This window comes from Clytia hemisphaerica, unplaced genomic scaffold (assembly GCF_902728285.1).
Source record: "Clytia hemisphaerica strain Z4C2 unplaced genomic scaffold, Clytia hemisphaerica genome assembly, whole genome shotgun sequence".
NCBI classification, from domain to species: domain Eukaryota; kingdom Metazoa; phylum Cnidaria; class Hydrozoa; order Leptothecata; family Clytiidae; genus Clytia; species Clytia hemisphaerica.
In genome coordinates, this window is record NW_027103414.1 from 55,386 (window position 1) to 72,189 (window position 16,804).

Below are 16,804 nucleotides of genomic sequence, written 5' to 3' on the forward strand. Positions count from 1 at the left end.
ATACCTTACGAAATTTAGAGTTTTACTGTGGTGGTCATCTTTGAGATTGAGATTGCCCTTTTTTCATGTAGAGGAATAGTCGATGTTTTCATATGACAAAAAGGCCAATCTCAAAGGCAGAACAGGATTGCAAGATTTCCAATTTTCCAAGACACTTATTTTGAGATTGAACCTTTAGTCATGTGAGGGACGACATAACACCTTGGGGTTTCAAGGTTTTCGAGGTTTCCAAGGTATGTTCGAACGAAAAAAAATCGAAAATTGAGCCTTTGAGAGAACAACGAGAAGAATTTTGGTCAAAACCAAAATTTTCGAAAATCTTGACCCTTTGAAAGAGAGAGATGTTCGACTTGAGTGGTTTTAGGGACCTTTGAGGGACTAGTCTATGAATTTGTACCCCTTGAGACATATCATTGTTGGACGAAAACAGTTTCATAATGATCACTGTAAATATTAAAAATTCTCACATTTTTCACAAATTTCACAAGGTTTTAATCTATTGGATATTGTCCTTGGAAATATCTTTCCAACGGTGTATATCTTTTTAATGTAGCATAAAATGCGCATCCTTAAAAATTGTTAAAAAGGAGAATGTGTCCACCTAATATGACATTAGACAAGTGAAAGTTTAGAATGAAATTCGAATAAAAACATACAGGTTATTAGGTTTTAATTATTTCACACAAAAAATCGTCCCCGGTGGAAAATAATACTCCAATTTTTTCCCCGCTAAAAATAATCAAATAAACAAATCCTCACTACAAAATATTATGCTATTTTTCCCATCCCCACTGAATTTTCTGACTTGAAAACAAAAGAATTGAAAACAAAATCCCCAGCCATAAAAAAGGTATGAGAAAAAAATCCTACCGGGTCTGTGAGAAAGGGGTGTTTTCACTCAATAAAAGTCAAATAAATACTTTCATTTTGATAAGATCGATTTTTACACCCCTTTTCTCAAAGACCCAGGGGGTGATTTTTGCTGCCAGTATGGGGGTGAATATAACGAACTGAAACTAGATGAGGACATCTTTTGGAGTACGATTTTCCACTGAGGACAATATTTCTTTTGAAGAAATTCACCAGTGGGAGGGAGTCCTACCAAGTCTATGAGAAAGGGGTGTATAATGTTTTATAATCAGTATTTGGTTGGCCCGGAATCACATTAAAAATAAAAACAATTTATATGGGGCTTATATGTCCAAGGTGTGGAGCAGATTGTCACAATGCCTCATAATGACCTCATCATTATTATTATAGGTAGATTCTAAAAATAAAGAATACTGATTTTTTGTTTACTTTGAATCAGTATTATGTCACACTTCTGTCATTAAGTAATTGGCAACGAAACAACTCCATGTTTTTGTAACAAAGTGGATTTTTTCGATTCAACGTGGCAAATGGAAAGTCCAAATGAAAATTATTCGTGTCAAGTATTGTATATTTTCACCCTTACATTTTTTGTTCGAAATAAAAACAAAATCTGAAAACAGTCCTCAGCTTGCTGGACTGAATGAATTTTATATATCCCCATTGAGTTTCAGTCCGTTATTTTTAATTGAAAAAATCCTACCGCGTCTGAAAGAAAGGGGTGTAAGAGTCCAGTTAAGAAAAAAGTCAATTTTTCAACTGGGAGAATGTTTAGCCAATCAGTTATACATAGGTGGTAGAGACATAGTAAAGTCAAGTGGATTAGAACAATCTTTATTTACGAAAAAAATTGTGGAAAGCAATGCAGGAATGAAAAAGGTATAATAAGTAGAATTATTTTGACGGTGATCCTTGAAAAGTTTCAGGTATTTTAATTACAGATTAAGTGTACTTAAAAATAACTCAATCGGTCAACTCTTCACATACGGCACTGTAAGATGATCACGAGATTAACACATTAAAAAGTAACTTTTGAAAAAATTTCGAAGCAAAAAGCCAAAACGAATTTTTTGTGTAGAGGGAACAAGTCAAAAAAGTATGGAATTTTCTAAAGTAGAAGATTGGAATTGACTGAAAATACACCTTTTCGACCGTAGTTGCACGGTCAGGCGCGTGCCACTTTATTATTTAATTTACCACCCCAAACTCGATCCAATCCTTTTTTTACACTTTTTTCTATTGTCTTCAGGTGCGAAAAAAGACTGGGACGGTTTTAGGGTGGTAAAACGTACAAAAAATTGATCGCGTGGCAATTGGCGTCTACGGTCGAAAAGGCGTATTGATGGGAAATGTTACGCGACGTTTTGCGAACGCTATCATCAAAAGTGTCGAAAACCTAAGAGACCGGATACGAGTTACTTTTAGATGATCACATGATCTGATTTATGACACCCCCTTCAGACACACTGGAGTCCCTTCCTTGTTTGGAAGTAAAGAAACCCACATAGTTTGTTTTATTTTAATGAAAACAAACTACATCTTTTCAGCAGAAACTCATGTTTCAACCTGCTACATAACAATTGTCAGTCAGGTCTGCTACTAACATGTAATAGTTTTAATATAATCGAGCTTGAAAATCCGTACGGAACTTGTAATATATATTATGTATATAATTATATCAGTCGACTTGAATCATGATACATTACTCAGATTTCACTGGATGCATTTTTGCTGTGAAATTATCCGCCAAATTTGATGACCGCGTTTCGAGACGGAGGCTAATGAAGAAATTGGCCAAAGTATCGTCTCTAGTGGAAAATCATACTCTAATTTTTGTCCCCGTTGAAAATAATTAGATAAAAGAATCTTTAATGCAAGTTATTGTGCTATTTTTCCATCTCCGCTCAACTTTTTGGCTTGAAAACAATGGAATTCAAATCCCAAGTCATAAAAAACATAGGAAATCAGTCCCCATCAAGTTTCAGTCCGTTATTTTTACCCACTGACTGAAATAATCCTACCGGGTCGGCGAGAAGGGCTTTTTTTAAGGTGAACATCTAAACTATAATCACGTCTACCAAAGCGCAGATTCTAAAATAATTTTATAGAAATAGATTTTTCATCAAGTTTGATGATGCAAGCTGCAAGAAGGGTTTTATAGTGGGCCACTTGAAATGACTTAGGAATGTCACGTATTTAAAAGACTTGACAGGTCAAGTCGTTTTGATTTTTTCGTCTTTGTCATAGACCTGGTGAAAGTATGGTACCGTGGGCACCACGATTTAGCTTTCTCTGAAAATCCAACCTGTGGTGACAGACAATAATCATTTCATCGCGTTACGATGGAGAACACGTATCCTTTTGAAAAGTTTAACCCTTTGACATTGTGAAATGATTTTTAGAATCAATCGAGCAGCCGCACAAAAAAAAACTGGGCAAAACTTTATAAATCATATCCAGTATATTTGACAACTGGTCCTGGTGGCTAACAACTAGTGAGGACAAATAGACATGCCATCGGCTGCTCAAAATATTTTTTCATTTTCTTCCGCTGAAAACAACTGCATGGCCTCAAAAATTTTGTCAATTTTCCTGCCATTTTTCCCCCGTGGGCACGGGAAGGGTTAAGCAGATTATATGATTGCATATACCTAGTATTTTACAATGCTTCAAAGACATATAAATACCCGTGAAAAGGGTACCCACAGTATTACAAAAATTGGCCAAAAAGTGGGCGCTAGTGAGAAATTTCATCCCTATTGAGTGTGAAAATGGTAAGTGATACTCGATAATGTAATTGTTTTCATTATATTTTCCAAGGTAGAAACTCAAAAATTGTATAGCAATTCCAAAAACGAAAAAAATTCTTCAAAGGCACATCAATCTCCAATGATGAAAATTTTTCCACTAAACCGTAAACAAATTACATACATTGACATGCACAAAATCGCATTGTATACTATGCGCATGTACTGTAATGAAATTTGTGTTTTTGCCATACTATACTATCACCGAAAAACTTTTTTTAGATGTATTGAAATGTATCTGAATTTTTGTTTTTGACAAGTTCTGTTAATTTCTATTGATCGTTTGTTTACTTAGACAACATAACACTTCAACGTTGCTTCAACGTTCATCTAACGTTCACAACGTCCATATAACGTTAGATGAACGTTGAAACAACGTTGTGTGCCAGCTGGGTTTACTTAGTCAACATAACACTTCAACGTTGCTTCAACGTTCATCTAACGTTCACAACGTCCATATAACGTTAGATGAACGTTGAAACAACGTTGTGTGCCAGCTGGGTTTACTTAGTCAATATAACACTTCAACGTCATAAAGAATATACCAACAGACAGTACTTACCTATAAGTAAAGCAATCAAAAATTTTCCTAAACAATCAAACGCCTCAGAGAACCAGGTTGCTAATGATCCCAGAACATGCACGGGTCATGTTTAGTACTTCAATTAAATAACTTTGATGAAGTTCAATTAGAAAGTTCGGGTATTGCCGTTGGTGAAATCGCAGTGTGAAATGTCATTTCTTCGCCGTGAATTATTTAAAGATTAAGCCCAATGAAGTATAAGACCAAAAGGGCTAGAAGCAACTCTTTAACCTTTCTCACGCAAGAAAAAGTGAAGCATTAGACGCCGGATTTTTTATGACGGATTGGATTTAGGGATTTCTTTGTTACCGAGTGGTATATTTTTGAAATCTAGCTGAAAACTTTACTTTCAATCCGGAATTTGTATAAAAACCACACGGGCCGCTCAACTTTGGTAGGATTTGGTGGCTTCAAATCCTACCAAGGAGATTCGATTCTATATTCTAGCCCCTCAGGTTTAGACTTCATTTATTGAAGCTTTTTACCATGAATTCACCTGATCAGATAAATTTCCATAAATCTTCCTCATGTGTTTCTCTGTCTTCCGAATAAATTTATTTCTCTTGTATATGCTTTTGCAAGAAAACTAATTAATAACAAAAAGCAAACACTATTGTAAAATTGATTGACAAAAATGACAAGCTCGTTAATAAAGCATTATTTCTATTAATCCAATTAATTTAACAATATAAACAAAACTACCCTGAACCGCTAATTAATTCAACCCCCGTCTTTTTGCCTAATTTCTCAAAAGGATAGAAGTAAATTATTGAGTGATTCAGGGGGGTATCATTGTAGTTGTATCGGTCAAACATGACTTCCTGTTTGGTCGTGTGTTTCTATAGACAATCCGGAGGGAAAATGTTATATCGGATGGCCAAAAGTCACCTTCTTTTCTTTCCTATCTCTTATCCTATTTTTCTCTTTTCTGTCTGTCGCACCGAGTGGGATTCGAACCACCACCAAAGAAAGATCTTCAGCATCGGAAGCCAGCGCTATATCCGTTGAGCCATCGCCGCACAGCAAAAAACGCAATTCATAACATATTATACCGAACTGGCAAAGACGGGGGTAATATTATTATAATATGGGTAAAAGTACCCCTTTTTTGAACCTGACTGAAATTCGAGCCGTTACTAGCAACCCTGCGGGGCCCAAGGCGCCGAGTATGCACCCGACACAGTGACAAGCCGTTACTAGCAATCCTGACCTAAGCAATTCCAAACAACAAAACCCCCGGAAAGGTGACTATCAGCGATCCGTGGATAAAAAAATAAAATAAAAAAATGTAGGTGACTTTTGGCCATCCGATCTAAGAGCATCCAATCCGGAGGTCATAAATTATTCAAGAATCCCGAAAAGAAAATTCCAGCCCCCTCATTTCCTATTTTATTGGCTCCAAATCATGTTTCGTTTTTGTATCGCTCCGGTATGGTTTTCGTTACGGATCGAGAGTGATCATATTGGATTTGGAACGTTTCTGAGCAAAAAGACGGTGTAGTTCTGCTCCAATGTAAAAAGTGGAGCGAAACCGTTTCGATCTGTTTTGTTTTGTAACGTCTTCTTTTTTGACGTTTCGAATTTTGACGTTCCACACAGTGTTTGGACACCGTTTTGTTTCGGAACGATACGGAACCGTAACGTCTGGTCATGGTCTAAGAGTCTTAACTGCTTCCATTTTTTCGAGAATAAAAGAGATCCTAGTACTTACAAAAAATGATAAAACGCATGGCCTTTCTCGCTATGTGTTTTAAAACTTTAAGGCGGAAAGAAGCAAAGTTTATTGGAGGCTCCATTTTGAATTATCTTTTGCCCTTTTGTATTTTAACCTTTACCTTTACAGATGCTCAAACCAATTAATCCGAGACTCCAATATTAAAGCATCAATTGTTCCCACAACAGAAAGGTTAAGCCCACAATTTGGTGACTGATTGAATCTAACGGTATTGTGTTCATATATATTTCCAAGAGTTGCAGTAAATTCTACTTCAAATTTGGCTTAACAGATTCCCCAGCTAGCACACAACGTTTTTTTGACGTTTATCTAACGTTCACAACATCCATATAACGTTAGATGAACGTTGAAACAACGTCATATGCCAACAGATTCATTAATTCAGAGCACAGTAGACGATCCTATAGTCCCCAGCTGGCACACAACGTTGTTTTAACGTTTAAATGACGTTATTTGGACGTTATGAATGTCATATGGACGTTGTTTTGACGTTGTGTGCCAGCTGGTATAGTCTAAGACGTATTCGTACAAAAGAAAGGAAGAGTGGCCACGCAGAAGATAAAAAGTTTGGCGGGAATTTTGTCCGCGCGGGCGGGTAAACATTTGGAAGTGGTTGAATTTCTTAGACTGTATCAATCCGGTAGGAAAGAAGCAAATGAGAGAGAGGTTGGGAGAAATGAAAGATTCATCACTTCCGCGGAATTTTTCCTCTATAGCCATAAACGGTACCGTTATTTTCCCGCCCGCTAACCTTGATGGACGATAGCATGGTCTTAGTACAGTAGAGTCTCCATAATTCAAACATGCACGGGTGGAACATAAATTTGTTCGAGTTAAGCAAATTTTGAGGTTATGGACTAAGGTTTATAAGGCATTGTTAACTGAACGGACCATAAAAGCTTGTTCGAGTTAAAGAGACATTCGAGTTATAGAGGTTCGAGTTAAGGAGATTCCGTATGAAATGCTAGGCGACTAAATTAAAGAAGACAGGGAGTGGTTATGGAAACTTAAAGTATAGTAGCAATTGTCGCATCGTCATATAACATCTCTATTACGACTGATTATAAACGACGCAAGTCTCAATCAATCTAATTCATTCATTTCTGTCTCTATAAAATTGGGTTGGATGGGTTTAACTCTAGGCAATTGGAAAGTACAAAAACTTTTATAAATTATTTTTTGAAGTAATAAGTAATATATTGAAAATACAAATGCAAAAAAATATGAATTACAAAAGTCTAAGATTTCGCCCAGTGGCTGTTTCAACGTCCAACTAGCCTTCAAAATTGGACTTCGCCGCTCCAAATTTTGCAGTTAGAAATGATAGATATATTTGATCAAATATTGTGTATATAAAATACGAAATGTTTTTATCAACAAATTTTCTGTTTTGTTTTAACGGGTACATTTATTTTAATAATTCAATTCATAATGGGCTCCTCATAATTTAATTCATACTGGGCACCTCATAATTTAATTCATATTGGGCACCTCACAGTTTAATTTATACTGGGCACCTCATAATGCAATTTATAATTGGCACCTCACAGTTTAATTCATACTGGGCACTTCATAATTTAATTCATATTGGGCACCTCACAATTTAATTCATACTGGGCACCTCAGTTTAATTCAATAATGGGCACCTCAAAATGCAATTTATAATTGGCACCTCACAGTTTAATTTATACTGGACACCTCAGTTCAATTCTTACTGGGCATTTCACAAATTCTGACAAAGTGATTGATCTCGCGATACGAATTCTCTGGGACTCTTTCTCCATTACCATCTGAGTAAGGGACAACAGGAAAAATAGCAAATCTGTGATTATCCATTCTGCGAAAGACGAACCAAACATTCCAATTATTTTTCAATAAATCTCCTGGAAGAACTTTTCCCATTGAAAAGCACAGATCAACAGAGCTGTGATTCTGACAATTTTTGCATGCGCTTTTGTCCCATCTAAATGGAAAAAAAATGTGTTTAGTTTTCGTCTAGTATAGATATTTTTAATAGCTTTCTATATATATAAATATATCCCTGGTTCACAGCCCGGTGAATTTCGTAATTTTTTTACCCTTTCATAGAGTGTATTGATTTTTTTGGTTCCCATGTGGCAGGACAAAATAGTACACACTTAGACCATGTTCAGACGTTACGGTTCCATTCCGAAACGAAACAATACAGTTTCGAAGCAAGTGTGAACGTCAAAATTCGAAACGTCAGAAAAGAAGACGTTACAAAGCAAAACAGATCGAAACGGTTTCGCTCTACTACTTTCATTGGAACGGAATTGCACCGTTTTCTTGCTCCGAAACGTTCCGAAACCAATATGAACACATTCGGTCCGTAACGAAAACCATACTGGAGCAATAAGAAACGGTCTGAACATTGTTTTAAAAGTAAATATACGTTGAAATGAAATCCTTTTTTACCTTGCGAGAACAGCTTTCTGATGAATAATTGTCCACACGTACTTATTGGATTGCTCGTCATAAATCCTTCTTCCAGTGATAACGATAAACGACCCATAAAACTGATTCATGTCAATCCCTTCCACTTTGGTATAAAATTCACGTTTGAAATTAGTGCCGTCTATTTCAAAGCTGTCATTAACCATCTTGAATTCTTCAGGCCATCCTTCCTGTTTTTCTTCACTTTCTTTTCCCAAAGAAGTAATCTTGTGGTTCATCTCATACATAATTTCTATGGGTGTTCCGCCCCCACCCGTACTAGGTTTAGGGGCGGCCGACGGGCCTGACTTTTTCTTTTTGATTTTCTCTTTCAAAGATTTCATCTTGGACTTCAAATGTTCACCAGTTGTCTTTCGAACGGTGGGCCGTCCCGGGGCGGCTGGTACGTTGCTTTCCGGTTCACCAATCTGCCATGATACAATATGAGATTTTGATGTTAAAGTAAAACTGCATTTGACACGCTTTCGACAGCGTGGAATATTGGCGGACCGCCCTCGTGCTCTATCCTAGAATTCCATTGTTTACTAGATCTCAGACTTCCAGGGACGAGTGAGGCAGCCAGTCCAACAGATGATATTCACTTATATTATCTTATATTTGCATGACTGGGGAATTCGAATTTCAGTAAAAGTATTTTTAAGTTAAAAAATTCAGTGGTGATGAAAAAAGGTCAATATTTTGCAGGTAGGGATTATTTCACCTGATTATTTTCAGCAAAGACATCAGTTGTATATACTATTTTACACTGGAGATGATATTTTGGCAAATTTTTCAAGTAGGAGGGTGCCCAGGGTGTAATTTGAAATCAAACTTGTACTCACATCTTCATATTTCCGTTTGGGTAATCTTGGCCAATATTCTTGGTCCAATGATCCAATTGTATAAGTATAACCAAGTTGGCCCTCTATGTCTACACAACCGTTTGCAGTTTGGAAATTTTCTATTTGAGAGAAAAGATTAAATAAATTCACCAAGGATAATAAATACTACAAATAGAACATAGTCATAACCTCATTGTGCATCATAATGCATTGGGAAAGCTCCCATAATGCATTGGGAAAGCTTCCATAATACATTGGAAAAGCTCCCATAATGCATTGGGAAAGCTTCCATAATGCATTAGGAAAGTTTCCATAATACATTGGTAAAGTTCCTATAATGCATTAGGAAACCTCCCACAATGCATTAAGAAAGCTTCCATTATGCATTTGGAAAGCTCCCATAATGCATTAGGAAAGCTCCTATAATGCATTAGGAAACCTCCCATAATGCATTAAGAAACCTTCCATAATGCATTTGGAAAGCTCCCATAATTCATTAGGAAACCTCCCATAATACATTAAGAAACCTCCCATAATACATTAAGAAACCTCCCATAATGCATTGGTAAAACTTCCATAATGCATTTGGAAACCTCCCGTAATACATTAGGAAACCTAAGCGGTTTTCTGCGCTCGTTGAAAAGATAATTAGGAGTCGAATATTATAAAATAGAAAGAAATATAAATAGTTTGGAAAACGAAGATGAAAAATGAAGAAGAAACAAATCAACTTCGAGTAGAATTTTGCCATTATCGTCATTTTCATATTATAAGAAATGGAGAAAAAAATCAAAAAATAATTATTCAGTCAAGAACTGCATCTTTAAACTTCTCTTTGGTTGCCTATGGGCTTCTCTTTGTTATTTTTTATGCTTTTTAAAGTCAAACAGTGACGAACTTTTGGCCATATCTTTTGATTAAAATAATATTTTTGAATAAGTTTTTTCATAGTGATAATGTTCTAAGATTAAGAAAACGATTAAAAGTACACTTTTTCCAGAAGTTGTTTTTTTCTTCTTCATTTTTCATCTTCGTTTTTCCAATTTTCTTTTCGAATTTTTCATATTTAGTAATATTGCGTTGGTTATGTTATAAGGGGCCTTATAACTTTCCAATATTTTCACGACTTTTAACCCAGCTGGCACACAAATATTGTTTCAACGTTCATCTAACGTTACCTGAACGTTGTGAACGTTAAATAAACGTTGAAACAACTTTGTGTGCTAGCTGGGAAGCATACCTTTAGCTTTGAACGGTCTCAATTCGCTGTCCATTGTCAAATCATCTCCCATGTTCTGTCCGGGAGTTGGTCCTTGTCCGCCGCTTTTGCCTCCATTCACTTTTGAACCTTTTTAACGACAGAGCAAGAATGTACATCTTTTCGACCGTAGTCGCGCGACCATTTTTTCGTCCTCTTTTTCCCACTAAAACTGTCCCGATCCTTTTTTTACGCATTTTTCTATTGTCTATTGGTGCGAAAAAAGGACTGGGACGGTTTAAGTGGGATAAAGCAGGAAAAAATGCCTGCGCGGCAATAGGTGGCTACGGTCGAAAAGGTGTATTACAGTGAAGGCTATTCAACTTTTTAACTCGAAAAGCTTTTTTTCCACCCCTTTAGTCAACAATACCCAACCTCCATGCGTCGAAATGGGCGACAGTTTTTTCCTACCCATTTTTTCCTGAAGAAAAGATTACGTCATAAAAAAGTTTCGCGCAAACAAGAAAGCTCAACTTTTTACAACTGTTACATCAATTTTGACAAATGGAATTGCTTCATTTTTCAACCGACCAATGACCGTACAAAAACGTTAAAAAGAATTCGCTCATTTCACTCATTTCGCGCGAAAGCGGAGACCGGCCTTAACGTTCGATGAACGTCCAAACAACGTTTTACCTTTATCGTCATTAGTGATTATAAACTTCTCATCCCCTTCTCGTCCAGTTTTATGCCATTTCTTTTGCCACACCCAAAACATCCGATCAATGTTTGCATGATGTAGAAAGAAGATGGGATCAAAAGATGCGACCTCGTTAGCTCCCATGTCACCGTTAGCTCCGTCCAAAATACCACTTTTATCGGCATAATCCAAATGGCCATTTTTATCTATGAGGGAGTAGTTATCATTAATAAGAAACGAAGGTAAAATTCTTGGCCACTCAGCAGCTGCGTGTGTTGGGGTTTGGGTTTAAGCTATTGTGTATTGAGTTTAAAGTCCCGAAGGGGCTAGAGATGAATCTTCAATTTTTCTCCAACAAGAAGCAGTGAAGCCTTAGGTTCGCCGCGCATTTAGAATTCTTTTGAAAAAAATGCAGGTCACGTGTGATCAGGTCATAGTTTGAAGCAAAGGCTCGAAACAGGCTAAATGGTCACATGATTTAATTTTGCACACTTCAGCACACCACAGTCTCACAGCCCCGATGGAAGATTTCCCCTCAGTGGGATAAAAATTCCTATTGAAATTCCAATGGGGATAGAAACTCTATTGTTCGAAGGTTAAAAAATCCACTTGGGATGTTTTTGGAGTGCAATTTTCAAACATTTAATTTTGAGTGGGGATAAAATCTAAGTCAATATCTTAGTCGGGCTGAAATTTCAGGGTAGTTTCCTACTGGGGACAAAATTTTTGCCAGATTTTCCAGTGGGGCTGTGATACATGGATGTTTCAGCCGTACTAACTTTGTAGAATTATCACACATGTCTTTCCACACCTTCGACACCTTCGAAAGCTTTTTTTTCACCCGGTGTGGACTAGAGTCTAGAAATTTTGACAAGAAAATCTTTCTAGGAAAATTTCAAGAGTTGTAATGAAGTTCTATCATATTTTCTCAAATAAGCATCGCGGTGATCGCAGGGATCTCAAAGTTTTCAAAAAATTAGTTGTGACACTTAAAGAATTAGTTGCGACACTTTTTAGAGTGCGGCACGAAGACACTTTTTTAACTTTTTTGGTGTGACGCCAAAATATAGGAAAAGTGGTAATTGGAAATACACGCTTTTTATAAGAACATTTTTATACAAACACGAGGCTGAAAATTGGCCAAAACCTAAGAACGAATTAAGAACAATCTGAGCCTCAGATTTTAGAAAATATTAAGAATGAGTACTGATTTTACCAGTTTTTAAAACAACTTTAAGAATACTGTAAGAACATTTAACGAGCTTGAGAATTTGAAAGAAATTAAGAACAGTTCAGCCTGAACCAAAATTTACTGGTTCTTATGAAAAAAAAGTGTGTGATCAAAAAATGACTTGCCGATCTTGAATTTAGTGTAACCACCACACGCAACATGAACATCATTATGAGGTTGTTCCATAGAATTATGAGGGTTTGAATTTGTGTTTGAAAACTTGTTGTACATTTGTGCATCGTCATCCAAGCAATTTTTGAAAAGTTGTATAACCGTATCATCAGCTTCATGACGTCCTACATCAGCAATAGTATGAACAAGGTTTTTCTGGAGTGTCTCCGTGTGGTCGAGGTCGCTAATACTATCATTGTGATCGTCCGCAATATCTTTCTGGTTTGGTGGGTTCTTAATTCCTGCAAGAGAAAGGTTTTATTGGTGAGTTCAACAATCTTCTCCTTCTAAAGTATTCATGGTCGGGTAGCTCAGTCGGTAGAGCATTCGCCTTACAATCTAAGGGTTGTGGGTTCGATCCCCGGTCACAGCCAACTGAGAGTAGATATGCCGCCTTCCTCAGCATTCGATCTCCCTAGTTTTAGCGTGAATAGAAAAGGGGACTGACTCCCTCGCCCGGTTCCGCCGACAGCCATTAGATGAATCTACCTACTTACTTACTATTGAATGAAGGATTTGTACAGACATTTTTTCCCCTGTTATCGTAACCCCCCTCCCGTCTCACCCACTGACCTTTATATAACCCTGGACCAAACAATACCTGCCATCTTTGATTGGAGTTTTTTTAGAATTGGTACCCAAGGAGAAGCCATTGCAATGTTAAAAATTAACGTCTAACGCCGCTACATCATCAAAAGAATTTGAGGAAAAGTAGACCTAGCGCTCTCGATGCATTTACACCGCTATCGAGTAGTGCCGACATTAGGGTACCAATTTTCAAAAAACTCCGATCAAAGATTTTGCTTGGCTGGGATTGAGAAGCTTTGTCCAGGGTATATAAAGGTCAGTGGTCTCACCACATATGACAAAGTGATAAAACAAATATTCTATGAAGGAAAACATATTTTAGGCTACGTCATTGATAAATTTCGTTTGTTAAAAATTATATTATGTTTAATCCTATCAAAAAGCAAATTCCTGGTGGGGGCCATTAGGGGCCCCCTATAGCAGTGCCTATAGACTAAAAGAAAGACCTACAAGCCTGGAGCTATATATTATGTAGACTAACATATTTAAACTTTTATCAAAATAAACATACAGTCTATAGAAAAAAACCCTGGTCAGGAAGCGTTTTACTTTAACATTTGGTCAGGTTTTTTCTTTTCATGAAAAGAGATAAAGATCGATTTGCTCAGTTTTTAATCAGGTTACCAAATACTCCTCGGATGAAAAAGTTGGCAATAAATAAATTAACTTCTCAAAGCTCAAATTAGAAACAATTGAAAAAAAACAAAACGCTTTCAGACCATTGACATTCATAAACCCCGGACAAAGTTACACCTAGCATCTTTGATCTTTTTCATTCTTTTTTTGAAAGGAAATATTACAAAAAAATCCCGATTTCCGTCCTTCGGGGAAAAAGGTCCGAAATTTACCAAATGTTTGAGTTCTTTCCTCAACTTTTGAACCAAAAATTTCCGATTTTCGAAAGCCGGGCAACGCCCACCTGTCATCTGGCAAAACCTTGTAAAGGAGAAAAGGAGCGATGAACAAGCGGTAAAAGACGTAAGCGTCTCCAGGGGTTCGTAGTTCGTATCGCTCCTCTTTCATAAATTAGCCAAGTCAGCTGGCCGTGGACCCCGTTAGAGACATAGAAATTGCAATCATAAAAAAACATTGCCTATAAGTCCTAGATTACTGGGTTATCCACATAAAATATCGATTTTATCAATCAATCAATCTAGGATATTAACGAATATCCTCTAGCCTATCCCCTTTCCGACGCCCCTTCCGCCAACTCCCGCCTAGATATTCACGAACCTGAAAATGGGAATCGAACAGTCTGGTAATTCTTTGGCTTCAAATACCAGCTGTCAGCATTTCCGGAAATTCCTGCTTTCACCTCGAAATGTGTCAAAGGATTCATAATCTGCTCAGTTACTTCTTGACCGTCGGTCCCCGGATATGTAATGGTAACCTAAAAACATTCAAAGTTTTGCGTTTTAAATACACGTTTTTTATATTATAAGAATATCCAAAATTTCGGTCTTCGAATTCTTATTTTCAGCGAAGAAAAAACATTTTGAGAAATAAACTGCACTACATGGAATATCTTTTGCCGAATAAAAAAAAATCTTTTTGAAAATTTTGTAAAAGCTTCTCCCTCCTAAAAATTATGAAAATAGTGATTTTTGATTAATTTTTCATTCCAATTTTTCGTACTCAAAGGCCTCAAAGAGTCATAACTTTCAATACACATCAATTAGAAAATTTCTCAGAAAAATTTCAAATAGTTATATATAATATAACAAATTACAATGTATAGCAATGTGCCCTCCCGGTTATTACCATAATGGCTTTATGGCAACTTCTGAACAAATTATAATAAATTTTTCGCAGACAATTTAAAAATTAAAAAAAGAATCGAAACAAAAAAGTTGACACACCTGCCACTCTGGCTACATCACGCCTGAAACTCTGACCACACGTTTTTTTATATAAGAACATAAGGCTTCGATGGCCAAAATATCAAGAACAAGTTAAGAACATTTCAAGACTTCGCTGACCTTAAAAAATCTATTTTCTTAGGAAAACGGACAAAAATATTCACAAAAAGATGAAAATAAGAACATGTTAGAGCATTTTTAGTTAAGAACATCCGATCACTTCAAAATTTTTAAATATTCTTATAAAAAGCTTTTACCTTCTCATTAGTAAGCAATTTAGGAACAAGTTTTTCGATTTTTTGATCTTCCGTGTCATCTTTATCAATGGGAACGCTCTCATCCCAATAATGAAGAGCAATGTCACAAACATCCTCTTCACTTGCATTTTCAGTTCCTTTACATTTCTTCATGTATTCAAGCATGGCATCTTTCAAACCTTGTTCAAGTTCTAAAAAATGGAATCCGTGCCATAATATATTTGCACTTTTGGCTAATTTACCATTTTTCGAAAATTGAAGTTCGAGCGAGAATGTCAACTTCAGGCCCTCAACTTGATTTTATCGATTATTTCGATCTGGGAGGGATTTATTGGTTTCTAGGCTATATTTCAAGCGCTACTGGATCATTTTTGAACTTTTGGATCCTCAGAAGTCTTAAGTCTCTTGTTAAAACTCAGAGTTAAAACTCTACCCTTCCAACCTACTTTAGAGCACTTACAAATCGATTGTGGTTTCAAAACACCCCGGTGAATTTCCCTTTTGTGCCAAGTATTTTGTCACTGATTGTGGATTGGAAAGGTTTCTTGTTTTCTGATAATCATGGCATCTATCGGGTGGTCGGTGAAGCGTTGGTGGCGCTACAATCAGGGTTCAAATATATTGGGACTCTTGGTTAATTCCTCGTTTTCAGCAATTTAAAGTTCGGGCGAAAAAGTAGCTTTTGGGCAAATTGATAAATTTATTCGAATATTTCAATTCGGGAGGGGTTTATAGACTTCCAGGCTATATTCTGAGCACTATTGGACCATTCTTGGAGGACTTTTAGTTTCTCAGGTTCTAAGGTCCTAAGTCTAGCGTTAAAACTCAGAGTTAAAACTCTACCCGTCCAACCTAATTTAGAGCGCTTCCAAATCGTTTGTGGTTGTAAGATTTCGTGGGAATTTCCCTTTTTTCTCGAATATTATGACTTTGGTTGTAACTAGCCAGAGATTTTGCCCAAAATCATTTCAGCCGCATTTGAGAACCTCTTTACTTGCTGATTGACGGGGGTGTTACTAAACTTTCGAAATAATCCCTAAATTCGACTCTCATTGGTCAAAATTTGCGCCAAAAGTAGCCACAAATAAGCAATATTGTGCTTTTTGTGCTCTTACTCTGGACATTTTTTTTTGTTGATGTTTTTGCTTTTAGCCAATGAGATGGTTTGCTTACTCGAAATTTTGGTGAATTTTTATACGAAACGGCTAACCGGAAAAAGGTGTATTTTCCAGCGATTAGATAAAAGGGAATTTTCTTACCGTGGCAGTAATATCGATGCCATACTGGGAATAGGACGTTACCGTGCTGGCAATAACCACCCCAACCTTCAGGACCGACGTCTCCTTTGTCAAAGGGCATACCATGATATTCAGCAATACTGTGGAACGATTTCTTGCACGTGTCATCTCTCTCTTTGAATAGTTTCCATGCCAACAAGAAGCGATCTCTTGTCTTTTTATGCTTTGGTGTATCAAGCTCTCTGATTGACATCCGCGTTGTGTATTTTGG

General features: G+C 36.7%; 2 protein-coding genes across 2 annotated transcripts in view; both read right to left on the minus strand.

Moving 5' to 3' along the window:
* Positions 1 to 16,804, minus strand: part of LOC136797486 (arginine/serine-rich protein PNISR-like) — a 94,914-nt gene that overhangs the window by 20,343 nt on the left and 57,767 nt on the right. The gene's annotated exons all lie outside the window — the stretch shown is intronic.
* LOC136797484 (uncharacterized) lies at positions 7,142 to 16,801 on the minus strand. Its single transcript, XM_067054057.1, has 10 exons — positions 16,555 to 16,801; positions 15,296 to 15,486; positions 14,413 to 14,569; positions 12,546 to 12,833; positions 11,186 to 11,395; positions 10,532 to 10,639; positions 9,292 to 9,410; positions 8,432 to 8,877; positions 7,694 to 7,958; positions 7,142 to 7,460 (listed from the first exon to the last, which is right to left on the minus strand). The coding sequence occupies exons 1-9, from the start codon at positions 16,784 to 16,786 to the stop codon at positions 7,700 to 7,702; spliced, it is 2,010 nt and encodes a 669-aa protein (XP_066910158.1). The 5' UTR covers positions 16,787 to 16,801; the 3' UTR covers positions 7,142 to 7,460; positions 7,694 to 7,699.

Excerpts from the sequence above, each read along its gene's own strand:
- LOC136797484 (XM_067054057.1), bottom strand. The coding sequence starts at position 16,786 with ATGTCAATCAGAGAGCTTGATACACCAAAGCATAAAAAGACAAGAGAT. Across the intron at positions 8,878-9,291 it reads CCAAACGGAAATATGAAGAT|ATTGGTGAACCGGAAAGCAA; the intron begins GTGAGTACAAGT and ends GTATCATGGCAG. Across the intron at positions 7,959-8,431 it reads CAGAAAGCTGTTCTCGCAAG|ATGGGACAAAAGCGCATGCA; the intron begins GTAAAAAAGGAT and ends TTTTCCATTTAG.